Source organism: Tubulanus polymorphus, chromosome 1 (genome assembly GCF_964204645.1).
Source record: "Tubulanus polymorphus chromosome 1, tnTubPoly1.2, whole genome shotgun sequence".
NCBI classification, from domain to species: domain Eukaryota; kingdom Metazoa; phylum Nemertea; class Palaeonemertea; order Tubulaniformes; family Tubulanidae; genus Tubulanus; species Tubulanus polymorphus.
This window is the reverse complement of record NC_134025.1, coordinates 2,450,249-2,476,522: the sequence shown is the minus strand read 5'-3', so window position 1 is coordinate 2,476,522 and position 26,274 is coordinate 2,450,249. Positions and strand designations below refer to the sequence as shown.

The following is a 26,274-nucleotide window of genomic DNA, read 5'->3' as shown; positions in this document are numbered from 1 at the left end:
TTTCAGCTCACATTCCAACAGTCCCGTCTTATGTAAGAAATGATATCGTCAATATAACAGTAACTGTTAGAGTTTTATTTCTTTGTTTGTTATTTATCTGGATTCTGATGAGAGAGTATTTAACGATATGGACGGTGTTGCTGATGATGCTAAGCGCTTTCGTACTGTTATATTGTTACTGGTTCGTCTTTCAAATATGGTACGCGATTGTTGAATTTCCCAAGTTTCTACGTCGTTCTGACACAAATGTGAATCTAATGATTTATCGCGATGAAGTGATCGGCTGTTACGGGATTATACATCACCGTGGCTATGATAAAATGGCTGAAGTAACTAAACTCTGTTTATCAAAGCATCTTCACGGACAAAAACTTGGAAACGTTCTCATGAACGACTGCGTCCAATACTGTCGAAACATGGGCTACAAGTCGATATATGCTGGTGTATATGCGGCGGTTAAAATGAATTTAAAACACTTTTATGAATCGATGGGATTTGAATTGAAATTGAGGAAGAACAGATGTGTGAGCGGTTTATGGATCGTCGAATCATTTGATTACTATCTATACCTCAGTTAGATTTCACCATGTAAATATTCTAAAAACTGCACGATATTGTCGAATTCACCAAACACCAAAAAGAGCGCTGGGAACGTTGCATATTTGATTTGTAGCAATTTGTATTGATGCGGTGTTTGAAATTCTAAAAGGCACATGAGACAATAAACAAATAACTGGAACTCATAATTCATTCATGTTTCAAAGAACGGGGTCTGGTTGATAATGACAACAAGCGCAGTATCTAAATACATCCATATAATGTCAAATGACGTAACGTTTTAAGAATAATTTCTAATTTCTAATTTTCATAATTACGAATACATTAAGTTTAATATTTATATCATCTGTTGCGCCTGGGAGTTTAATGAATTGTTTACGCCGAACGATGTCGACGTGCGAGTATGTTCGTGTATCATATGGTGAAAATAATGCATTTCCACCTGGAGTCAAGGTAAAATTATTCAGCTTGTACTGCAAGCTCTGAGCACAGTGTTTGTGTATCATATTCAACTATCAAATATTGATTCATATGCATTGATTTGGGTTTAATGTATTTAGTTTTCGATAATCTGTTATACCTATGTATATTTATTATCTGTTGAATTATTAAACTAGGTGAGACTAAATATTGGAGGTCGTATATTCACAACGTTACGTAAAACACTTTTAAAGATTCGAACTTCACGCCTTGGAAAAATATTCTCTAAGTTAGAAATTCCTGATAATTGTCGATGTGTGAGTTTATATTTCGATCGCGATCCGACGTTATTTAACGCGATTCTCGGCTGTTATCGCGACGGTCAGATGCACGTTCCTCAATCTATCTGCGTCGATTTGTTGGAGCAAGAATTGAAATTCTGGGAAATCAGCAGAGATTACATGGCTCCTTGTTGTCTGTATTGGGTAGGAGAAAAAACCGGACAACAAGAAACATTAAATGAACTAGATCGAACGTATTACGTGGATTATGAGTCGATTTTGAGGAAAGCTTATAAAAGATCAGAGATTTGTGGGAATATGGCTCGAGTTTGGCTTCATCTGGAATATCCTGGATATTCGACATTCTCAAAGGTGATCTAACTACGTACATCGTCGATATTTGGTTCCTACATCTTCGAAATTATTGATTGATTATTGTGTTTATAATATTTCAGGTGTGGGCTATTATTGTATCACTAGTGGCGACGATGTCTGTAATCGACATTTCAATATCATTTTCTGTGTGGGGTCGAATCCCATTGCCCGCGAACAAAACAGTGTTCGCCGATGAAGACAAAATCAACAACAGCGCCAAATGGAAATATTTCTACGCTGATACAGAAATTTCTTTATGGCTTTTGATTCTGGATATGATTTTGAATATTGTATTGACGTTAGAATTCGCATTGCGTATCATTACAATTCCGGATAAATGTAATTTCATTAAAAGCTTTAGTAACTGGCTGGACCTAGTCACAATAATCCCGTACTGGGTATTTTTCACTTTGTTACTGTTAGACTTCCGGGAAGATCATGCGCGATACATCATTGTAGTTCAGATGTTTATAATGTTAAGAGTATTGAAATTGAATCGTTTAGCGTCAGTGTTCGGAGGGTTACGAGTACTTATCATCCTGGTCAGGAAAAACCTAAAAGAACTATTCACTTTGGTTATACTATTTTTTCTCGGGACGATGATATTTGCGCTTCTTGCTTTTGAAGTTGAAATTCAAAAAGATTCATTTCCCAATATCATAAGCGCTTATTGGTGGGCTATAGTTACAATGACAACTGTTGGTTTCGGGGATTATTATCCATTAACTCCGTTTGGATATATAGTCGGTGGTCTTTGCGCTTTATCTGGACTGCTACTTGCTGGAATGATCATACCTATATTGGGAAACAATTTCAGTATTTATTACAACTATTCCAAAAACAACTCGATGAAATCAGAGACGCATGAATTGCGAGCTAAAAGTATCGAACGATGGAAAACTAAAAGGCGTGCATTGATAACTCGCATTAATGCGGACGTTTTAAATGAACCTCAAACTCGAGTTTAGGCCAGACGCAAAGCCATGATTTTCGTATACCTATGTATGGTTGTATCTGATATACGGTTTATGCGACGAATACTTCGAATTGGAATTGAATGAATCAATTTTTAATCTATCATATGATTTTAAATGCTTGTTCCATATGCCATTTGGAATCCCAATGCTAAAACAAACGATTAAAAATAGCTAATCGAGTATTCTCCCGCTTCGATGGACACGTCCAATCCGCGTTTTGATGAAATATCTAATGATTTTGAGTGATTGAAACAATAATTCTGTGTACCATCATCACTTATGCATCATGGTTATTCATTTTTCGATAGTTGAATACATGAATATTATAATTTTGTGAAATACGTTTCGTTACTGTTGGCATCTGTTACAGTATGTCCTAGATGCATATTCCCCATTTTAGTTGAGAGGGTTCAGTGGAAAATGAACAAATAATGGCGACAAGCATGCAAATAGTCACCGAGTCAGGAAATAGTCTATACAATACCACAGAGCTTAACAGTATCAAGGTGATTACAATATTTTCCATTGATTATGAATCATTTTTTCAATCGAAATTAACAAAAATATTCACCAAGTCGAAACGTGTGATTTCCATGAAGTAGTGTGTACAGTCCAAGTCCGTTATAATGCCATAGATGGGACCAACGAAAAATATCGCATTATGACGATTTTGTCTTTATAAAGAAAGGTATTTTCATTGAATTTGAGTTAGATTGAGCAAATTGTGGGAAAACAAATTTGTTTTCTGACCGATGTCGGCGGTAAGTGAACAGTGGGATGACAGCGTTATAACGAACTTTGACTGTACAAATTATTGTATAACATTTCCCTGTGTTTAATGCCATTTTGATAATTTTCTAAATGATTGTCACTAAACTATAGGTCAGACTCAATATTGGAGGTCGTATATTCACAACGTTACGTAAAACACTTTTAAAGATTCGAACTTCACGCCTTGGAAAAATATTCTCTAAGTTAGAAATTCCTGATAATTGTCGATGTGTGAGTTTATATTTCGATCGCGATCCGACGTTATTTAACGCGATTCTCGGCTGTTATCGCGACGGTCAGATGCACGTTCCTCAATCTATCTGCGTCGATTTGTTGGAGCAAGAATTGAAATTCTGGAAAATCAGCAGAGATTACATGGCTCCTTGTTGTCTGTATTGGGTAGGAGAAAAAACCGGACAACAAGAAACATTGAATGAACTAGATCGAACGTATTACGTGGATTATGAGTCGATTTTGAGGAAAGCTTATAAAAGATCAGAGATTTGTGGGAATATGGCTCGAGTTTGGCTTCATCTGGAATATCCTGGATATTCGACATTCTCAAAGGTGATCTAACTACGTACATCGTCGATATTTGGTTCCTACAGCCCCGTTCACACTATCGCTAGAAAGTCCGTTCTAATTTGGCCCATACCTTAGAACGGACCAATAGAACGAACCAAATCGATGATGTGTGGGACTCACATGTTTTTGATAAATCCGCTGTTATGACTGGTCCAGCTGGACGCAACACTGTCATAAACAGGAAAGTTTCTATTCACACAGAGAAATGGTCCGTTCTAAATCTAAGAATGTAGCCTACCTGTAATTCGGTAATTTTGGCTGTCTGAATTGTTCCGTGCTAAAATGGAACGGACTAAATCTAGAACGTTCTTAAATAACATAGCGTGAACGTGGCTTGTCTTATTGAAACTGTTAGTTAATCACTCTATATATTTCAGGTGTGGGCTATTATTGTATCACTGGTGGCTACAATGTCTGTAATAAACATTTCCATATCATTTTCTGTGTGGGGTCGAATCCCGTTACCCTTGAACGTATCAGTGCTCGCCGATGAATATAATATGAACAACAGCGCCAAATGGAAATATTTCTACGCTGAAACACAAATTTCACGATGGCTTTTGATTCTGGATATGACTTTGAATATTGTATTGACGTTAGAATTCGTAATGCGCTTTATCACAATTCCGGATAAATGTGAGTTTATGAAATCATTTAATAACTGGTTAGACTTCGTCACGATAGTACCATCTTGGATTTTCTTTGCACTCCAATGGACTACGCTGATAAATGACTATTACATGTATCCAAAATACATCATTGTAGTTCAAATGTTTATGATGCTAAGAATATTGAAATTGAATCGTTTAGCGGCAGTGTTTGGAGGGTTACGAGTACTTATCGTCCTGGTCAGGAAAAACCTAAAAGAACTATTCACTTTGGTTATTCTATTTTTTCTCGGGACGATGATATTTGCGCTTCTTGCTTTTGAAGTTGAAATTCAAAAAGATTCCTTTCCCAATATCATAAGCGCTTATTGGTGGGCTATAGTTACAATGACAACCGTTGGTTTTGGGGATTATTATCCATTAACTCCGTTTGGATATATAGTCGGTGGTCTTTGCGCTTTATCTGGACTGCTACTTACTGGAATGATCATACCTATATTGGGAAACAATTTCAGTATTTATTACAACTATTCCAAAAACAACTCGAAGAAATCAGAGACGCATGAATTGCGAGCTAAAAGTATCGAACGATCTAAAACTAAAAAGCTAGGAATGATTTTTCGAATCAATATTAATGACATCGACACACCTCAGACTCGAGTTTGATCTGCTTTCAGAGTTCAATTAGGAGCAAAATTCAAACTGTTTGTGAGCGCTGATAACAGCATGTAAATCACCAGGTCCTAATCGATTACGGGGTCGTATATATGTGAATCGTATTTGAATTCGGTAATGAAGTTGTCCCCGATATTATATATATGTTACTTATTACCTCTAATATTGTGTACAGATATTGATACGTGTCAGAATAAAATTGTTATCATCATTAATAATTTTGTTAGCGAGGATCAGTTCTCTCCCACCTCCCGGTCCAGTGAATCTCAAAATTTAGATATTCCAAATGAAACCACATCGATATGATTTATTTCTCGATTATTTGCCCGCATTCATTGATATCAGATATTATCTTTATTGTGAATTATTCACACAAACGAGCGGATGTCATTTTGCTAATGAGAAGCTTTTTAGCTAATCGGTGTAATTCATTAATCAGGGTGACCGTTTGCTATTTTTCGATGCTCGAGAGATCTGTGAAAACCCTCACGCACCTGCCTGAGTGACGTCACACGTATTGTTCGCCTACCGTACGTCCATAAGTTCAAGTTCAAATTCATTTCACGGAAACCATATATCCGAATAAACAAATTATAGATGACAAAATATACGTGACAAAAAAGTTTGTATTTTACGAAGAATCGATCTGATATCAAGAGGTTACAAATATACACAGAAAATGCAAATAGTGAATGAATGAGTGGCACGAATTCATGTTGAAGTGTGTAATTTGAGTAATCTTTTCAATCTTCGAATCAACGCCTCTGTGAAACCAAATCGCGTGTGGTGTTTCGTGTAAACCTGAAATTGGATATAGAATTGATATTATATTATCTACTTGATAACAAATCAGTGAACATGAAGACTTTAGTATGTTAAACTGACTGTATTAAAAATACGAGCGTAGGCTACTAGTGCACTACGAGAGAAAGCTTTTTATTTCGATAAAACCATTTGGACCACAAAGTACAGGTTTATTGATTTAACACAGCTCCTTTACAACTCCACTTGATGATAAAAACAATCTGATGAATACAATCTAATCATGAAAACAAACCTGTTCTATTTCCTGAAGTTTCTTAAAGATGGAATCATTAATACACGATACAGCCGCTTGTTTTAGAGCATTCAATTCATCTTTCGTCACCGGCACATCGATACCTTGTTTTTCTTTATGGATACTGAGCCTCGTTTCTGTCGTATCTTTGAAATAGACACAAATAAACAATGATAATAAGAATCATAAAGTGAAATACAGCAGCAGCTGCATTCAGACATACCTTGTAGTTTCCTAATCCGCGACTGATTTTGAAGCTGGCCTTCGAATAGGGTCATACCCTGATCGGACGGTCGACAATGAATGAAATAATAATCCAAATGACGCCATAAAATAAACAGACAATTTTCCACTAAATCTGTTCAAGGAACTGATTAAGGTTTTCACAACTCATTGTGAGGAAATTACAAGAGATTTACGCGACATTAAGTTCATAAATAATTCTCAGGAGCTGATTCCATAGTGGAAATGGAACAAGGTCTATATGAATAAAGGATACATGCACACAGTTGACTTTCTTTGACTTTGTGAGTGAGAATCTGCTGTAGTCGTTTGTGCGCCAATTGCTGACGATGTTGAGTCAATACTTTCTCCGATCCAACGTTACCAGTTAACTACAAAACAAAGAGCAGCAACATTTAAAGAAAGAAACATTATTTACGGTTCACAGAGAGTTCATACCGATGAGCTGAAAAGCGGGTTGGTTAATTTCAAATGATTCGCAAAGACATTGATTCATACGATTAATATAATATACCTCTTTCAGTTCATCGTTAGTTAAATCAGCGATGCTGTTTAATTTATGTAACGTTTGTTTGTATCGATCGAGAACGATGAAAAACTGATCCGTGCTCTGTTTTAAATAATGAACGACGACTCCTAGATTAGGCGGATGATAAACTGAACTGATCGCCGCATCCATTTCTGAAATACAATATGTTAACTTTTTATGTACTTCTAATTAATTAGACAAAGCGAACTAACTCTAGCTAATTCGTGCAGTTAATAACTCATTACTGATTTTAAGTTTTTGATTGGCTAAAGTAACACTAAAACTAATTGCAATAAATTAGCCAACGTTAAATAATGCACTAATAAGTGGACTTATTAAGTTTCCTTTAATTTGGTAAGTGAATTATTATAACTCAAGGACTGACTTATAGTTTTTGATCTGCACACAACATCAGTAATTCTATATCTTATAAATCTACATCTATATTCAATAATATACAAATGAAATTCGTGAAGTAAAGTATTTAGGTGGTGCAAAACCCAATTAAAAAGGATTTTATTCGAGGGGGGGGGGGGGGGGCAATTTTCCTAGAATCATGTGCGTATGTACTAATAGCCATCATCAGTACGGTGTTTATCTTACCTTCGAATGTTGATAGTTCATTAGCGAAGGCCTCGTTCAATGAGGGTGCGAACAATATCTTACTAAACTGGGCAGACGTGGCTACAACGAGGAGAGAATTAAAACATTTTTAATGAGGAAATTAAGAAGTGTCTTTTAGATGATACAACAGGGTGGCCACTTTTATTCGCCTTGATTTTTCCCCGAGTATTCCCTGACATTAACATTGTTTTCCCTGACTCGATCTGCTATGATTACAATCAGTTAACACAGTCAAATACATAAAACAATCCCCGACTTTTCCCGGTGAATGGCCACCCTTTAAAACTGAGTGAAGTATTAGATACCTGATTGAGAAACGATTGCTCTACAGAATGATACGAGATTACAGGCTATTTCTAATATAGCTACTCTCATCGGTCCGTCCTGTTCTCCACCGGTCTCAACCTGCTGCAGTAAATTACCCATCATACAATACTTCGGCATAAGCGATATAACTAAATGCTGTATTCGGCTGATTTGGATTTTCAAAGAGACATCTTCCGAGAAATATTCATGATCCCCTGAAACAAAAAAATAATAATGAAATTCATTACAGGCAATTCATGAAAAATTTGCCACTTTTCCTTCAGTATATTAAGGTTAGGGTTTTCAGTATAAACTTGCTGACATTTTAGAGGGCCACTTATGCATGGAATAACTTACCGAATGCAACAGCTCTACTGACTACAGCGGTAACTAATGCAAGTTCTTGTAACATCTGTAAATTAGGTCGACTACTACGATTTCTCAATACAGCGCAAAATACATCGGAATGTGCACAAATAAACTGCATCACCTACAAATATAAATCAATAAGTTCACAATACGATCCAAGCACATGATCCGAGACAGTCAAGTATCGAAAGACTTTCACTTACTTGATTAGCGGCATCTCGGTTTTCAATACCCAGTGATGTCATGATACCTAAACACAACTTCAAAGTTGGATGGAATATTTTGTGATATCTTATCAACACCGAAGGCATGAAGCCTTCAAACTCAGTTGTTGATCCACTCGAGGAAGGCACCCTAAATTCAACAGCACAGCATATTTACAAATATACTTATCAATATTCCATACAACTGACAATGAATTCATTTCATGCGTGTTTGACACAAACCTGAGAATATCCGGCCTCATATCTAATGAAGTACACTGTTCTAGTTGTTTTATTATACCGCAACGTAAAACAGACTGAGCACCAGTTGCTGTCATCGCAATCTTAGTTAGCAGACACTGGAACATATGAATAATCGAAGTAAATTGAGTCGAATTAGTTTTTAGATACAGTTGTTAAGAGAAATATGAAATAGGTGCAGACATCCAGTGACCAAGCGGTTTAAGTCATCGATCATTGGTCTCTCATCAAACCAACACTTACCATCTTCGATTCATACATGTAAAGCGCTCTGAGTGGTTCCGGATTCGGTTTGAGCATTCGCTGCAATAACTCGTCGTCCATAGACAAACTATCGACCAAATGTTGAAGGTAACCTTTACTTTGAAGGAACATTAACCAATTCAGCGATTTATCCATTTGAATTATCGCATCTAAACTTGACATGGCTAATATCTGTACAAAATAGAATAACAACATCAACCGTATATCGGCAGCAATCTTCTTTAAATAGCATTCTATGAGTATCGATAATGAACGAACCCTGATAACTTCATGTCCATCGCATGTATCTCTGCACAGTACATCCATGAAGCTTGTTCCGTATGTACGAATAGTAGCCAGGTTTTCACGTGCTAATTTCTCGCACTCTTTCTCGTCTTGTTCGACGGTCAGAATTTTTTCCACGCCCGAGGTCTCGGTAGAAGACGCTAAAAATTCCAAAATCAACGCGAGTCTTATACTCGAAAAATTCATTTTAATAATTCGTCGCGAATGAAATGAAGATTTTTACCCATAGTCAAAGATGGAACCTCTTCGGGTGATTGTGCGATTTGAAGACAATATAGCAGTGCACCGTATAAGTTAGCTCGTACTCGCTGTTGACTCGCACCTGTTTAAATACGCAGTATATCAGTGGTCATTTCATTTCTCATCGTTTAATACCACAGCGAAAAAAGTTAAAATAAATCTTACTCGTTTTAAGAATGTATTCGATAAGGCCTTTAAGAACGACTTGCAGGGAGGATGAGAACAGAGTTCGCGAACCCTTTTTCTGTCCTACCAGTCGATTTTTATTAGCCGTATTTGTTCCCGCACCGGTGACGTCCTGTGATGTAAGAAAACACTGACGAAGATTTGCCATCAGAGTCAATATAACACCCGCAGTAGGAGCTGTTAATTCTGGTAAAGCGTTCTCATCAGATATCTGAAATGAAACACGAGTTAAAAATTCATTACTGCGAAATTGCGAAGATGATTTTCTGATTTTAGATATTTACCTCCATCAGTAAGTCTTGTAATAGTTCGAATAAAACGCTTTGTCGAGCTTCGCCTTCGAGTAAATCCTGAGGGCAGGCGGTAAGTATAATTTCTACGACCTGACTCCACGCTTCGAACGTATTTTTGCGAGCTTGCAGAGTTTTTTTCATGCCGTTGCGTTTCACGACCGTCCCGAGGATATTCTGTATCTCCTGAAAATCGTTCAAAAAAATTATTTAGCGACGGTCACTAATTACAGGGTCCCTACTGATCGGTCATTCCTGGATATAAGGAGTTTTATTAAAGGAGAAATTTCAAATTTTGAGGAAGCATCTGCATCACTTTCATATCGAAAATTCAGTAGACTCGTCATAAATCAGTACTGTTTCAGTAAACCATTAATTAATTAAATTCATTCATTCATTAATTAAATCTCAGTAAACCATTAATACACTGGTTTTGTAAGCAAATTTTTATCCTTTACACTTGTACCTAAACTGGGTTTCTAATTCAGTCATCTAAACCAACTGTACTGATTTAGGGGTAGTTAACAACTGTACAACTACAAACATTTCTAAATGTCTATTTCTTAAAACTGAAGCAGTTTTGAGCATTTTGCTCAAAATAAAGAACTTTCCGTTTAGAAGGAGTTTTTAAGGAATCAAGGAGTCGTGGGGACCCTGAAAATACGATACGAACTCACAAACCTCGACAATTGATGTTCGATGAACTGTATTCGAGAATTGGATATCATCGAGTTCTCTGATCAGAAGAGAATCTAATGTTTTCACGTTACAGTAGTTTCCGCCGTCGTCGTACTGCTGAGTACACGACGCTATCACTTGTTCTATCATTATCGGATCGAACAGTTCTAATAACGGTAAGTCCGGATATGGGTATGATTTAGATAAACCAATCGAACTCAACAGACATTTGATTTTACGTCGCGTTTGTGCAGAACCTGTAATACGCAAAACGAAATTCATTAGTTTCATATTTTGTAGAATTCCAAAGTGCTCAAAACTTCCATCGAGGCATTTTTAATTGAAAATTTAATATGAACACTGGAAATTATATCAGGCATGGATCCCACAGTTAAATGAATTCAAAATTCCCAATTTTTTCCCAAGTATTTGATGGGTGATTTTTCAATTTTCCCAAATGCAAATGAACCCATATCGTCATGCTACAGTCAACATTTTAGCGGTGACTGGCTGATTAAGGTAATTTTCAAGAGAAATCGCCGAGAAAAGTTGCCCTTGGCAAATGCAATATGTGAAATGTAATGAATTTCCCAAATATTTCCCTGATTTGAGAACAATCTTTTAAATTCCCAAATATTTCCAAACCGGGAATAATTATCTCACAATCCCAAGTTTTTCCCAATTTCCCTGTTCTGTGGGAACCATGATCAGGATACTTTCAAAATAAAAGGGGGTTGGGTGGTTTCAGGGCTGCATGTTAAGAAGTACGGGATTTACCTGCACCAAACTGAAGATTAAGAATAGGTTGTGAAAATGATGAACTGATCGAAGGCGTTGAATGATCTTCGTCTCCGATATCTAAAAAAGGGAAACGACGTTAAAAGATTTCGATCACGTTCGAAATCGAATGAAAAGATGAAAACCGCGTTCGGTACCGACCAGAAAATACTAATGACGATAGATTATCATCTAACAGTAAAACCATTAATCTCTGAGTGTGCGAACGCTGTCTGTTTAACGACGTCAAACGTAATTCGATCGCTATCGATTTTAACAGCCACGATTGTTGATTCAATAACAGATTCTCTTGCCACGGTTCAACTACAACAAATTACATTCAAACATCCATTAAAATCATGAAAATCTAAGATTAACAAAGAATGATCACATATTCTGGATAACAAGAGTCAGCTGATTTTTCAACTTCATTTGATCCGTACCCGATTCCCGTGTGAATGGTAAATGCTGGGCGTGTTTATAAAAGAAATCCTCGGTAGTGCGTAGATATCTCATCGTCGGCGTGGCCGTCTCTTTATTAGCGCATAAAACGTATATCAAGTGATACGATAATTCAGCCATTCGAGGCATATCTAATAAACACCTCGGACCGGAACTAGTCCCGACTCCGTTGTCTAGAATACTCAATATCGAGTGTAAACAAGTGCGCGGAGAACCGAGAACACCTGAAAAAATACACGAGTTTGAAAACAACTGATACAAGGTCTCTTCTCTCTCGTCGTTCGAAGAGATTTCTACAAACCTGGATCTTGCAGGTTAGTTTTCGATACCGCCTGCCTGAGGTTGAATCCCAGTAGATAATGACCGATATTAGGAGACGGCATGCCAACACTCTGCAGCAATAACTTAGCGATTCCCTGACGAATTTCACTCCTCAAACTTTGACCGGATGAGTCTGTAAATTAGTAAATCGTATAAACACACATCGAGAAAATCAAAACTCGATTCAAACGGCGTAAAAATCAACTATTCTTTACCTTGGGGCGAGTCATAATCGATTACTTCATTCAATATTTCCGGATCATCGGCCTCGAGACATTCAACGAATCCATGCAATAATTCTTCGGATAAATCCTTTAGAAGATAATGAAACACTGAATTAATAAATCATATGAATCGCTGCAGTAATAAACAGCCAGTGAAGAATGAACAATACTAACGCGATTAGCAGTTATTAAACCAACTAGTTCTTGTTGTACTTGTGACGATTGACAAACTAATATCAGTATTTTAACGGCTGATAAAGCGTGCTCAGGATGTACGCTGTTATGTATTATATACCTGAAATGTATAGTTTTCGAGTCAGATTAATTTCAAGTACCGGTAAATCGACGAGTTTCCTCGGATCGGATTCTTACCGCGCCACGTCTACGAGATGATCGGGTTTTCCGCTTCTCGGATTGATTCCCAGCAGTAAACGATCTAACGTCGTCGCTAAAATGGAAGCTCCGCTCTCGCGTAACGCGTCTAGGAACTGATCCTGCTGTTCTAATACAATCTGTATCATCTGTAAACAGTACAGCGATGATTTCTCTAAACTGATTCTGCCTTCGTACGACGCGTAGTTATAACTGTGAAGCATGTTTATAGCTTCATCAACCACATACATAACCTACAATATCACAAACAACCATACAAAACTAACAAGGTTCCCACAATTCCTGGTATCCAGAATTCAAGGACTTTTCAAGGAATTTTCAAGGAGTAATTTTCAAAATTCAAGGAGGTTTTCGCGGCCATATATAAGGAAAAAAAGTCGAAAATTCAAAAACAAAATCCATGTTTTTCCCAAATTTTGATCAGTTGTTGTGTGTGCCGTTTTGGTTTTACATGTTTAAATGTTTTAAATCTCAAAGTGAAACAACTTTCACTCACAAGTCACACAATGAAGAATAATAGAATAAATACACTGTCTTCTGAAAAGGACCTTTTGAAAATTTTTAATAGGAATTTCCCAGAATTTAAGGAGTTTCAAGGAGTTTATGGATATTTCTCAAAATTAAAGGATTTTCAAGGACCTTGAAAAATATATTCAAAAATCAAGGAGTTTTCACGGATTCAAGGAGTTGTAGGGACCCTGACTAACTTATATGTTACTATTGTTAAACGAGGAGTTTCAAGAAATTTCAAGTAATTTCTTAAATATGAGTTTTTTCGAGAGTTTACAATGAGTCGATTAAAGAAAGAACATCCTCACCATTTTGAATAGCGGACTGTCATTAAGTAAATGAATAATGAGATAATGTCCGGCCGATTTATTTGTAGTCATCGGTGCTTGAACATCAGTCGTTTGTTCGGTGAAGTTTTCCGGTAATATTTCATATTGCGTCAGCAACTTGTGGAATATTTCTAAACATTTTGCAGCGATCAACCACTACGGACAAACATGCAGAAACGGAGATCAGATTAGGAAGCATTATCAATATATCTCGAGAAGAAGTAAAAGTCAAACTTACTTTTTCTCCAGGGTCTTTGTAAGCGCGTGTCTGAAACTTGAGGAAGATACTGTCTTTGATGAAGTTGAAGAACGGTTGAAACCCGGCGGTCCTGTAGCCACCCCCGAGTCCGGCAGGTATCGGTATCTCGATCAACGTAGATATGAAATCGAGGAACGCTCGAATCATCGGAAACTCTTCATTTCTCGATTCGACTTCGTCTAATTCGACGTGAATCCCGATTTCTTGTTGTCCCGGTCTCTTTCCCATCGTCGGCACTATCTGAATACACCGATAAACAATATAGACAAATACTTCAAAAATATTCACGAAATCTACGGAAAAATCTGTGAAATCAACTCACCTGAGAAACTTCCAATGATTGCCAAATTTGAATCGCGATCTCCGGTGTTTTAGCGAACGCAGCCAGTGTTTTCAACAGTTCCGCTTTCAGAGGCGCGGGTACGCTACAGCTGAGTAGACCGAAGAATAGCTGTATCGGCATCCAATTCTGATTCTCACACAGAGAAATTCTCGCAGTTTCATCCTATTCATTATAGATATATCACAACGTATGACGCGTTAAATACGTCGGCTCGAAATCAGGGGGAAACCGAACCTTACCTTGTCAGCGATCACCCGCACCAAATTCAAAACTGAAGTCAATCCTTCTAATTCGAGAGGTGTTATACCTCGCAGATGAGGGCTACAGTAGATATTTGATGTATTACCGGTGAACGGAGCTTCTTGTCGTAAACTAGCGTAATACTGACTGAATGAATGGAAGAAATGATCCCACGATATTGTGCTCGCCTGACCACCTGAAATATAACGTCATACAATAAACGTGTTTTTTACAAACCTCGAACTCAATACATGTTTTTACACTTACCGTAATTGATACCGTTAGTTTTGAGTAAGTTAAAGCAGTGATGAGCGCTCTGTTTGCCTGACGCGAGACCGGTTAACATCTGTACGTAAGGAATATACAACGACGGCGGTAGTAAATCACCCGCCAATCTAACGAACTTGTGCAGACTTATCTGAAATAAAATATAATCAAAATATTTCTGTCGAATATTCATCGATAAAAAGATCTTTCTACGAATGGAATTAAACGTACTTGTCTTTGAGGTGGTCGAAATTGACGATGAATTCCGCTCATTCCCGGTAAACCGATCTCCGCTGGACACCAGAAATCTTCTTCTAATTCTAAATTCAGCGGATCTTCTTTATACAATTCTCCGATCTAGAGATAAATGTAATCATTCAAATACAGCATATGAATGAAGAATGCCATCTCAACCGGTACTTGTTTTTTAAACATACCAAGTTTAAAAGATGTTCAAAATCGCGTGGTAAATTTGACGGCGGCATCAAACCTTCCTTCATATGGTCGGCTATAATTCGGGCGACTTCATCTCCGCGATTACGAAGTTCTTTCACCTAAAAATCAACACCGTGAATCACCGACTCATAAATCTAAACTATTTAAATCAGTGTCTAACTGCACAGTCAGTGTAAGACCTATCTATATAGCTGATCTTACTGACAATATAGAATAGTTACGACTGCAACAGTGGAACCAGATGGTTGTGATATTTGAACTGACCTTTAATGGCATATGAACAAGAAATTCTGTCAATAGATGATGGATTTTTCTCACGTAGAACTCCTAAAATGAAATGTAGAAATACATTTATCGATCTTTCTATCAACCAGTCGTCCTACTTTCACCGAATAAAACCAGAATGAATCGATACAAACCTCGTAGTGGAACCCACTGCTAGACACGATAGACGTAGCGATGAAAGTGAAAACACCGTCACTTATTGCAGCTTCAGCGATATATTCGTCACCTTCGCAATATTCACTGATTCCTTCAAATTCAAAAATAACTATTTAATTCAAATATTACACCTTAATATCATTCTCTACTGCAATGAGGTACCGACGAAACACATCAGACGGCGTGACTTTGTGGCGTGGACTTACCTTGCGCAACAGCGTGTCTGGATAAAGCTCTAAGTGTTAAACTCCAGGCGAACTGTAGAACGGCGCGTACTCCAGGGCAGCTCCATTGTAACGTCGAATCAGTAATTTCATCATGAATCGTTTTAATGAATTTATCATCCATCAAAATCGGCATCTTCTGAACGGCATCGGCTAAATTTTAATAGAAATATCACACGTCTATCATCCATCAAAACATAAATATATAAAGGTTTTTCGATCAAATCATCCTTTCCTAAAAGGATTCCATCAGCTTCAAATCAAATCTGTTGAGGGAAGATGGTGGTACCTAAAATATCTTACCTTCCGATTCATCATCTAACATACTAACATCGAAACTGTACAATACAGCCATCAGTAAACAGATAGTGACCGAATTCAAAGTGCCGTCACTGTTTATCTCCGTGTTCGTGCGAAGATGTTTTATGATCGAAACCACATCGGTTTTTTCCATTCCAGTTTGACACGACCAATTAAACAAACATTCCGCCAACGAAACTCGGATTTCTTCGATGATATCAGTCACCTGAATTTAAACAAATATACCAGTCACATGAATTGTTTAAATTTAATATATTCGCACTGATTTTAATGCGGCGCTGACTAAAGGATTAACATAATCACATTTAAGCGCCAGAATCCAAAATTCATATTACGTACATTGATTTTCCTAATCAGTGTTTGGCATAGTTTAATTTATAGTTCATTTACTAATGAGAAAGATTTGTTCAATTATTATTGAAATGTAGCGATGCGAAAAACCTTAGTAACTACTAGTGACACCTGGTGGATCCTCACTTGCCACTATAAATCTATTACCTGTTTTCGATGTTTCGCATTGCCGAGACCTCGACTCTTTTCCAACCTCTCCAGTTCAGTCGTCAATTCCAACTTGTTCAGATGATCTGAGGGCAAAAATAAATCATTCACGACGAATAGAAATTCATATTTTCCACGAAAACAAACATGTCTGCCACAAGACTTACCGAGTATCTTATTCGACAATTGATTCTCGAATAGTTCTTTCGTGAACGACATAATGACGGGAACGAGATCAGGAGCTAATCCTAGAGTCCACGTGTGACCGCTACGAGCTTGAATCAACGTACGTAGACTATTGATCAAACTTCGTTTACCGTCGTAATACAATAAAACAGCTACGAGTCCACGAGTTAAACCAGGAAAATACTGCTGCTGATTCTCACCTGAAATCAAATCAATCAATGATTTATCAAACTGACTGCAGCCAGATCAATGGTTATCTATGCCACCGCTTCAGCCTAGAAACAACCTCTTCATCGCAACAGCACCATATATTGATAATCACGATTGGTAGAACACTATATCCGTGTTGACGCGATGAGGAGAGAATCCCACAATGATAATAAAAAGTCCGAAAATGAAACTTCGAGATAGTAGTTTATTTCAACGTTTCGACTATATCCTAATAGTCATCTTCAGGAATAATCATTTATCATTGTGGGATTCTCTCCTCATTGATAATCACTTAATAATATGTATATATGCAGTTCATTTGAAAATGTCTCGGATGAAGTTCTGATCACATTTAATCATCAAAAGTGATCGAGGTAAGTTTTCATGCCCGGATACGTCATCAACCGATATGAAATTTTCATTAACCCTTTCAGTGCGTCTACACCGCAGTGCAGTGTACGAATCAGTGATGGATTTTGCTAGTACACCGCACTGCGGTGTATCGATTTAATTAGTAATTACTAATTATCTCTCTTGAAAGATGGCAGCACCTGTCAAACATAGTGAAATATTAGTAACTAACGATACACTGCACCGCGGTGTAGACGCACTATAGTGGTATTCCCGTTATTCAACACACTAGGGTGGAATTTTTCAGAATTTTCAAATTATCTTCAGCACTATAGGGTATTAATTAGCCAGCACTGAAAGGGTTAAGTCTAAAATCTCGGATCTTACCAGCAATTAACAACTCAACAGCGGCGTATTCATTTAAATCAAACAGATCACTGAATATGAGAGTTTCATCGATGAATGCTGAAGATAAAGACTGTTTTCCCTGCTGTCCTTGAATGGATATTCCATCAGTTGAAGCTCGTTGAACTTCCTTTCTGCGCGCTGCATTTTTACCCTTTTTCGAAGATATGAAAAATATTCAAAATAAACATTTAGCCAAAAACGAAGAGCCTAAGTAAAACTCAATCTCCCTCTCCAGGTTTTATTCATTTTTAAGCGTTATGAACACAAGTAGTGGCTATTTTGGACCCTGAACATTATAGATGCACTGCCGTACATTATGAATGGTTCCTTCCTGCACTGATAGCAATTTATTACCGGGTAGCAATTTATTTGAGAAAAATCCACTTTATGTTTCTTCAAAACCATCTCCAAGTCATAAATAGAACTAGTAGCACTAGTTTGCTTTTTGAATATACAGCAATCGATAACATTGTACAATTCCTTCAGCTCGTTCCAGTATCGCGCATCTAAAAAAAATACAAATCACATCATTCTTCAAAATCATTCATAAGTCAATTTTTAAGGTGAGTTGGGTAAAGACCATGGAAGGTGAATTCCCATATAAAAGTGGCAGGGTTGAGCCAAGGTAGGGACTAGGTTTGAAATATCAAAAGTAGGCCTACCGACCGACCAGCAGAAATGAATTACGCATAGACGGAATTGATTGGGCCGATGTATTTAGATAAATTAGCCTATAAAAGTGATCTAACTTATAAAATGCAATAGGCAGTTCATTAAAATGCAACAGGCAGATTCAGCCTAGCCCTGTTAGTTACCTAATCATTGGTGGTAAGCTTTTTATAATCGGATGGGCTTATACCATATGTGGTTTGTGAAAATATGCAATCGTGAAACTAAACCACAGACAGGTTACCGACTAAGCCTAGCTCTAGATCAAGAATAAGTAGTCAGTAACCCGACTGTGGTTTAGTTTCACGATCGGATATTTTCACAAACCACATATATGGTATAAGCCCATCCGATTATAAAAAAAGCTTACCACCATCGATTAGGTCACTCACTAAAGAATAAGATGCCTATCTCGAATAAAATTCCCTTGAATTTGAATTTATTTTTTTAAGTTAGTATAGTATGATTGATAAAGCTCAGCGGTAGTTTTGCAAATATCGAATTGACAGCAGACACTGACAGACCTGGATTGATCGTATTAACAGCACCACCACCAGTACCAGTTACTGTAGTAGTATACAATCTCTGACTAATCATCATCATTCATTTATTACATTCACTATCTATTTTACAACGGAATCAGTTCATTTCTGAGTTTCCCGGTGTCGGTGAATGAACTCCATCAATTTGACCTCTGGCAAGTGACCTAGACTGGTTCCCGCTTTCAAACCTCAGACCTCAAACCTCAGTACCAACAATTAAAACCATTTTCCGTAGAGACAAGTGTAGTGAAAATGAAGAAATAACACCCATATACTGAAATACACGCAAAGAAAACAGCGCCGAATCTCGGAATGACAATACACGCGCTGCAGTTAAAGAGCCATAGGAAAATAACTAGGCAAGTTATCTTAAAATTTCAAAGTTCACATGAAAGAGGGCATTTATGCGCACAGTTCTTGAAATGCTTGGATTTTTTAGAAAATTATTTCTGAAAATAACGAACTTCAAAGTTTAGTACCCTTGATTTCTATGCGCACGGCAAAAACTGACCGCCAATTTTTATATCGCTCTCACGTCGCATTGTTGCAAATTTAAAAAATGATTTTTACATAACTGAAAACTAGAGATTTATGCGGTTTGAATGTTGCTGAAACTGTCAAAATCCATCCATGGACAGATGAAATATGATACAACACACATCACGGATAGTTTTTAAAAAAAGAGAAAAAAATGACCCAACAATACGGGACAAAAGTACCCTAACAAAATGGCGGCTAGCAACTGTAAAATGGTTTTGTGATGGAATATGTCCATCAGTCGTTTTCTATGTTGTAACTGGAGGGTGCTGCCCTCTCTCTCGAAAATACAGAACAATAGGTGATTGTGTTAATATCTTTTGTCCGCCTTTTTACTGGTTTTTGGGCTCTCAGAGTCGATATTTGGAGGAAACTTCTACTGTGGAACAGGCAGAATAGGACCTCGTTACATCTGGTGGCAGCGTAGTGGGATTTGATTGTGAAAAAACCAGTTGAAATTGAGTTGAAGCGGTGAACACGTTTTTCTCCGTTTAGTCTGTGTAAATTACTGTTACTTTTTGTGTGTACTTAACGTATTTTTTTTTACCTACTTCGTAATTCCTAGTACATATTTAGTATTTTTAAGTGCCTGTTTCCCCTACATTTATTTGCGGTCCTGTATTTTCTGTGTCATTTATATAAAAGAATAGTAATTATGTCGGATGTTGAGAATGATGTGTGTGAGCCCTTGGCCTTATCTAGGCCTATGTCACCAACGGCCGGAGCTGCACATCATGACCTCCTGGTTAGTGGGGAGGGTAACCTCTCGTTAAAACCAAAACGTGGCCGTCCAACGAAGACAAAAGCCGAAAATTTGAAAACATCTGAGGATTCCATCCTCCAGCGACTGACTGAAGTGATGGAGAGGGTCGTGACGAGAGATGCACCCACCCCGAAAATGCACAATATTCCGGCACCCAAGCCCTATACCATGGGACACAATTTCCGCGTTTGGCTCGAAAGGTTTGACGCGTTCGCTGACCTGGCCCAGATTAGTTCTCGCATCAACGGGGGCGAACAGCGTAAATCACACCTGATGATGCGACTTGACCATGAGGCATACCAGGCTGTCTCGAACCTACGTCTCGACTCGAGCCTGTCGTATGATGATTTCTGTCGGCGGCTATCATCCCGTTTCCAACAAACAAAGACTGTGGATGACTTTAAGATGTTGTTGAAAGGGAGGGACCAAAAGACAACTGAATCTGTGGAACGCTATGCCGACGAGTTAGCAGAGCTGGCAAGGAACGCATACCCTGGCATTGCCTTCGAGCTGCAGGATGAATTGGCCAAAGACCAATTCCTTAAAGGTAATAGCCTACCCGTCTCAGCGAAGCAGTCAATGTATGCAGCCCAGCCAAGTTCGTTGGCTGCAGCAGTCGCTCAAGCACGGACTCTGGAAACAGCGAGACGGTTGACTGAGGGCACGACTCATAAACAAAAAGTATCCGTTAACCAGACCCAGCTCGACTCGACTAGCTCAGCCATAACCAAACAACTCGACGAATTGAAGTCGATGATGGGAACGCTGATGACTCGAGTAGGCCATTTGGAAGCAGTTGTCTCTGGTAATGGCAATCGTCGACCACCCGCCGATGACAAATGTTGGCGTTGCAGGGATGCAGACCATCCCAAAAACTTGTGCCCACAAGTTAAATGCTATAATTGCGGGGGGAGTGGTCACTATTCAAGTAACTGCCACCTACCTAAGGGAAACCAGGGAAACGAGAAGCGGGGTTTTCAGGGGGGCAGTGGAAACCCCATCAGGAAATAGTCCCCCCTGTACCGCTGTATATACCCCCCGCAAGACGTAGGAAAAATCGGATGAATACGGCAAATGGTCTAACGTGCGATGCAAGTAGAGATGCACCTATTGATGGTTACCATCATACTAGCCCCACCACCGTGAGACCATCAAACCATATTCAAACGACACCTCAAGATGGATATGTGGTTGCTGGCCCGGCATGTGATTCTAGTGGAGATACACCTACTGATGGTCTGCATCCTACTAGAACCATCACTGTTAGACCACCACAACATACCCAAAGTATAGAAGAAAATCGACGTGACCCTTCGGAGAACAGTGAGGCTCCCAGTCCGGCTACGGAAAACACTTGTCACAAGTTGCGCGACACCAAGGTTCAAACAACAGGGACAGAACCAGCCCAGACGAGCTTAGTTACAAACATCGGAACAGTGAGGCTCCACGCCTCGGGCCTTTTCTGTGATGCCGTAGTAAATGACCATTCGAAAGCGGTGGTACTCCTGGACACTGGTGCCTCCTGCACAATCATTAGAGGTTCGGTATGGGACTCTAGCAGCCCGACTGGTGAAGCCGCTGCACTGAGGCCAATCGAAGGAATCGTGACAACGGCTACCGGTCAGCCAATGGAGTTACGTGGATTAGCTGATGTATGTCTGAAAGTTGGAACTGAAGAATTTCATGTCCCCATGATCGTCAGTGAGGATTTGGCACAAGACTGCTTGCTTGGAAGTGATTTCTTCGAGAAATATGGCTGCAACATAGATTACCGTAACAAAGTGCTCCGCTTCGGAAGCCTCAGCGAGGTGCCTGTCCGCCAGAGCCCCAAACGCGCGAGCGCTTGCAGGGTGTTTATCAGTAAGAGCCAAATCATTCCAGCTGGATCCGAGGTGGTGGTAAATGGATACATGAAACGGAGTTATGCTCATAATAATTCGACCTCAGGGATGATCAGCAGCTGTGGACGGAATAATTTTTGCACTGGGAAAACACTGGTGGTACCGGAGGCAAACCAGATACCGGTTCGGCTGGCTAACTTCTCGGATGAGGCTTGTAGAGTCGACAGGGGCCAGACTATTGGTCTATTCTGCCCCCTACAGTCAGTTGACATCATGACTGTCGACGACCATGCTCAAAACCCGTCAACTCCAAAAATCCAGCTGCAGGGTGATGACAATACTGAATTCAAGGACCTCTTGAGAGAATTGAAAATCGACCAGCTTGAAATCCCCACTGACATGAAAACACAGCTTGTTGACATCATACGGGAGCTAAAGTCAGTATTCTCGATGGGAGACTTCGACATTGGTCGAACAGATTCGCTTGAATTCGAGATTGACACCGGTGACCACCCACCGATAAAACAACATCCCCGTCGGCTACCCCCCGGTAGGAGAGCTTTTGTTGAGGGGACGACCAAGGAGCTTTTAGAACACGACTTGATCCGGCCATCCACCAGCCCGTGGTCAAGCCCAATAGTTCTAGCGAAAAAGGCCGACGGTTCCCTGCGTCTATGCTGCGATTACCGCCGACTCAATGACGCAACAGTCAAAGACGCTCACCCATTAGGTCGAATAGACAGTACCCTAGAGGCTTTATCGGGCGCAACCTGGTTCTCGTCCCTCGATTTAACTAGCGGATACTGGCAGGTCCCAATAAAGGAATCAGACAAACATAAGACCGCATTCACGACTGAAAACCATCTATTTGAGTGGAATGTCATGCCGTTTGGAGTCTGTAATGCCCCGGCGTCATTCAGCAGACTGATGGCAATGGTACTGGATGATGTTGCATGGAAAACATGCCTTATCTACCTGGATGATGTAGTAGTGTTTAGTCATGATCTACCAACCCATCTGACGCGATTACAAGAGGTATTTCGTTGCTTTCAGAAAGCCGGTCTCAAGCTAAAACCGAGGAAGTGCTCGCTTTTCCAGCGGCGCCTCAAGTTTTTGGGGCATGTAGTAAGCGAGGCCGGTGTCGAAACCGACGGTGCCAAATGCGATAGAGTCAGGGATTGGCCGACCCCAACGTCAGTTACCGAACTGCGTAGTTTCCTTGGTCTTGTGACATATTACTCACAATTCATCAAGGATTTCGCCGACTTGACAGCCCCGCTACACCGCCTTACGAGGAAAAATGAACCATTCGTCTGGACATTCAAGCAACAACTAGCGTTTGACGGACTGAAAGAAAAGCTGACCAGCTCCCCTATCCTGGCATTCCCAGATTTCTCGGAGGGTGCTGGAGAGTTCATTTTGGACTGTGACGCCTCTAACTGGGCTATCGGAGGGGTGCTGTCACAACTACAACACGATGGTTCTGAGAGAGTGATCGAGTACAGTAGCCGCACGCTGAAAGGTGGAGAGGAGAACTATTGTGCCACCAGGCGCGAAATGTTGGCCTTGGTTGACATGATTGATCACTTCCGCCACCATTTACTAGGCAGGAAATTCAAAGTTCGCACAGACCACGCAGCACTCAAGTGGCTACAAACCTTCAAAAACCCTGAGGGCCAAGTGGCTCGGTGGCTTGAACGCCTGTCGGAATATGATTTCGTGATCGAACATCGAGCTGGAAGCAAACATTTGAACGCAGACGCCCTGTCTCGCATCCCTAAGAGACAGAGGAAACATGGGGACTGCCCAACTTGTGGTGACACTGGTCCATCTATATACCAGGTGACTGCAAAACATCAGGGCGATTTGACAGCGCACTCCACTGGCTTGTCCAGGAACAAAATAATCGAGGCGCAAGTAAATGACCCCGAAATATCAGAAATTAGGGAGTTCTTGGCCGGAGATGGGGTCAAGGACAAGAAACGGCTACAACGGTGTGGTAGAACAGCGAGGAGCCTCTATAGTCTGGTTGAGCGTCTAGAGCTTTTAGATGGCATTCTTGCGCTTAAACCACTTCCGGGGGCTACCTCAACGAGACACCGAGTGGTACTACCCATTTCACTGACTGATGGAACCATAGGAGTCATACATCAGGGATTTGCCGGGAAACATCTCGGTACCAAAAAGACAGAGTGCAAAATTAGGGAAAGATTCTGGGTATTAGGCCTCTCAGCTAGGGTCAGGGATTTTGTTCGGGGCTGCAAAACTTGCCAAGAGTGCAAGTCCCCGTCCAAACTACCAAAAGCCCCAATGATGTCTACACCGGTAGGGCGACGCTTCCAGCGTGTACATATAGACATCGTGGGCCCATTACCGAGAACCCGCCGCGGCAATGTCTACATTCTAGTGGCTCAAGATGCATTCACTAAGTGGCCCGAAGCATGGCCAATTCGCACGGAAAAGGCCTCCGTGGTGGCACGTGCCCTTGTGAACGAGTGGGTCACCCGTTACGGCTGCCCTGAATCCATCCACTCGGACAAAGGCACGAACTTCGAGTCGAAAGTTTTCATGGAGATGTGTAGGATCTTGGCTATTGAAAAGACCAGAACCACTGCCTACCATCCTATGGGCAATGGGCAGGTGGAAAATTTCAATAAGTCCCTGAAGGCCATGCTGACTACAGCCGTCAATGAGTGTGGAACAAACTGGGACGAGGAACTACCAGCGTGTTTGATGGCATTTCGTTCAAGCGTCCAGCACTCCACTCTTGAAACGCCGTTCTACTTGATGTACGCCGAGGAAATGTCACTACCAATCGACATCAGCGTAGGCTTGCCCGAGGACCACCAACCAAGGACTAAGTATGGCATGGACCTCTCTGACCGCCTCACTAAGTCACACAACATTGTTCGTGATCGACTAGTGATGGCACAAAGGCGTCAGAAAATGGACTATGACCGTTTCGCAAAACGCGGGGGTTACAAGGTCGGGGATCGCGTGTGGCTGATGAGCCATTTCTTGAAGAAGGACGAGGCATCTAAGTTCCACCGGAAATGGAAAGGGCCTTACGTCGTGACCGAGAGACTATCGGAGGTGAATTACAGGGTTGTCCTGGAACCAGGCGCCGATCCGAGGGCGGTGAAGAGAAAGCGGGTTGTGCACTTCAATGATATGAAACCGTGCTTCCTGTCTAGTGAGACCGTGACCATAGGTCATAAAAAACCTAGACAGGAACCGGTTAAAATGACCGATCCCGAGGAGCAACCAACCCTCAATGACGACGAGGGGGAGGAAGATGAAGACTGTGTCTGGACACGGTCACACCCCGAGACAACGGCAGTTATTCAAGAACCTCTTGTAACAAACCCTACCCAAAACCATCGCGAGCCTCCTACTCAAAACCGCTCCAAGCCTGGGCCTTTGAACATTACAAACACTGAGGGGCACAGAAGACTCAGGCCCAGAGTAGGGATCAGGCGCCCTAGTCGGTTCGTAAACTCATGTACAGTCAATAACGATGATTCGCTAGCCAACCAAAATAGGGCCTCAGACCCTTTGGTGGATCCAAACACACTTATAGGACCTCCAGTCGCCTCGGACAAGATTGAGCAGAACAACATTTTTGATATAGAACTGATCCAAAATTGCCAGAAATGTCGCGAAGTTCGGTCCCGGATTAACATGAGGAAAGGCTACTGGTTAGAAATGGGCCGGTACCTTAAATCAAAGGGTTAAATCCTATATATATATTTAGTACCCTTGTATATAACCCTGCCTATATATTTACTTAGTTTTAGTAGACAGTTTATTATCATTTGTAACTGGTGGTGACTAGGATTTCAGACCCCTTGCACCTCCTGATGGTATGCTTGGGACCACCCACCTTGCATGATTCGGATGGTATCTGAATGAACGGA

General features: G+C 40.1%; 3 protein-coding genes across 3 annotated transcripts; 2 read left to right on the top strand and 1 right to left on the bottom strand.

Annotated features, from left to right (window-relative positions):
- Positions 1 to 945: 945 nt before the first annotated feature.
- Positions 946 to 2,502, top strand: LOC141915352 (potassium voltage-gated channel protein Shaw-like). Its single transcript, XM_074806846.1, has 4 exons — positions 946 to 1,011; positions 1,176 to 1,631; positions 1,715 to 1,924; positions 2,452 to 2,502. The coding sequence occupies exons 1-4, from the start codon at positions 946 to 948 to the stop codon at positions 2,500 to 2,502; spliced, it is 783 nt and encodes a 260-aa protein (XP_074662947.1).
- Positions 2,503 to 3,031: 529 nt separating this feature from the next.
- LOC141914963 (potassium voltage-gated channel protein Shaw-like) lies at positions 3,032 to 5,430 on the top strand. Its single transcript, XM_074806315.1, has 3 exons — positions 3,032 to 3,117; positions 3,494 to 3,949; positions 4,345 to 5,430. Exons 1-3 carry the CDS (start codon positions 3,043 to 3,045, stop codon positions 5,239 to 5,241), a joined length of 1,428 nt encoding a protein of 475 aa, XP_074662416.1. The 5' UTR covers positions 3,032 to 3,042; the 3' UTR covers positions 5,242 to 5,430.
- Positions 5,431 to 5,865: 435 nt separating this feature from the next.
- On the bottom strand, positions 5,866 to 19,346 carry LOC141909644 (nuclear pore complex protein Nup205-like). The gene is made up of 39 exons (XM_074800193.1): positions 19,199 to 19,346; positions 18,360 to 18,511; positions 17,985 to 18,156; positions 17,018 to 17,236; positions 16,851 to 16,936; positions 16,335 to 16,557; positions 16,014 to 16,184; positions 15,786 to 15,898; positions 15,631 to 15,693; positions 15,348 to 15,464; positions 15,142 to 15,267; positions 14,911 to 15,061; positions 14,643 to 14,839; positions 14,383 to 14,565; positions 14,040 to 14,300; positions 13,781 to 13,957; positions 12,942 to 13,195; positions 12,744 to 12,864; positions 12,561 to 12,657; positions 12,326 to 12,478; positions 12,006 to 12,248; positions 11,725 to 11,886; positions 11,563 to 11,643; positions 10,789 to 11,042; positions 10,102 to 10,293; positions 9,797 to 10,028; positions 9,615 to 9,713; positions 9,365 to 9,531; positions 9,086 to 9,277; positions 8,825 to 8,940; positions 8,582 to 8,732; positions 8,367 to 8,499; positions 8,009 to 8,224; positions 7,683 to 7,763; positions 7,065 to 7,231; positions 6,807 to 6,921; positions 6,531 to 6,665; positions 6,308 to 6,453; positions 5,866 to 6,051 (listed from the first exon to the last, which is right to left on the bottom strand). The coding sequence occupies exons 1-39, from the start codon at positions 19,275 to 19,277 to the stop codon at positions 5,962 to 5,964; spliced, it is 6,087 nt and encodes a 2,028-aa protein (XP_074656294.1). The 5' UTR covers positions 19,278 to 19,346; the 3' UTR covers positions 5,866 to 5,961.
- Between the last annotated feature and the right edge of the window lie 6,928 nt (positions 19,347 to 26,274).

Bases quoted from the DNA above. Each gene is read 5' to 3' on its own strand.
- LOC141915352 (XM_074806846.1), top strand. From the start codon at position 946: ATGTCGACGTGCGAGTATGTTCGTGTATCATATGGTGAAAATAATGCA. The intron at 1,012-1,175 runs GTAAAATTATTC...TTATTAAACTAG, and splicing joins CATTTCCACCTGGAGTCAAG to GTGAGACTAAATATTGGAGG. The intron at 1,632-1,714 runs GTGATCTAACTA...ATAATATTTCAG, and splicing joins GATATTCGACATTCTCAAAG to GTGTGGGCTATTATTGTATC.
- LOC141914963 (XM_074806315.1), top strand. From the start codon at position 3,043: ATGGCGACAAGCATGCAAATAGTCACCGAGTCAGGAAATAGTCTATAC. The intron at 3,118-3,493 runs GTGATTACAATA...ACTAAACTATAG, and splicing joins CAGAGCTTAACAGTATCAAG to GTCAGACTCAATATTGGAGG. The intron at 3,950-4,344 runs GTGATCTAACTA...TATATATTTCAG, and splicing joins GATATTCGACATTCTCAAAG to GTGTGGGCTATTATTGTATC.
- LOC141909644 (XM_074800193.1), bottom strand. From the start codon at position 19,277: ATGATGATGATTAGTCAGAGATTGTATACTACTACAGTAACTGGTACT. The intron at 12,479-12,560 runs GTAAAGAATAGT...ACTAATTTACAG, and splicing joins CGATTATGACTCGCCCCAAG to ACTCATCCGGTCAAAGTTTG. The intron at 6,454-6,530 runs GTATGTCTGAAT...TCTATTTCAAAG, and splicing joins GCGGATTAGGAAACTACAAG to ATACGACAGAAACGAGGCTC.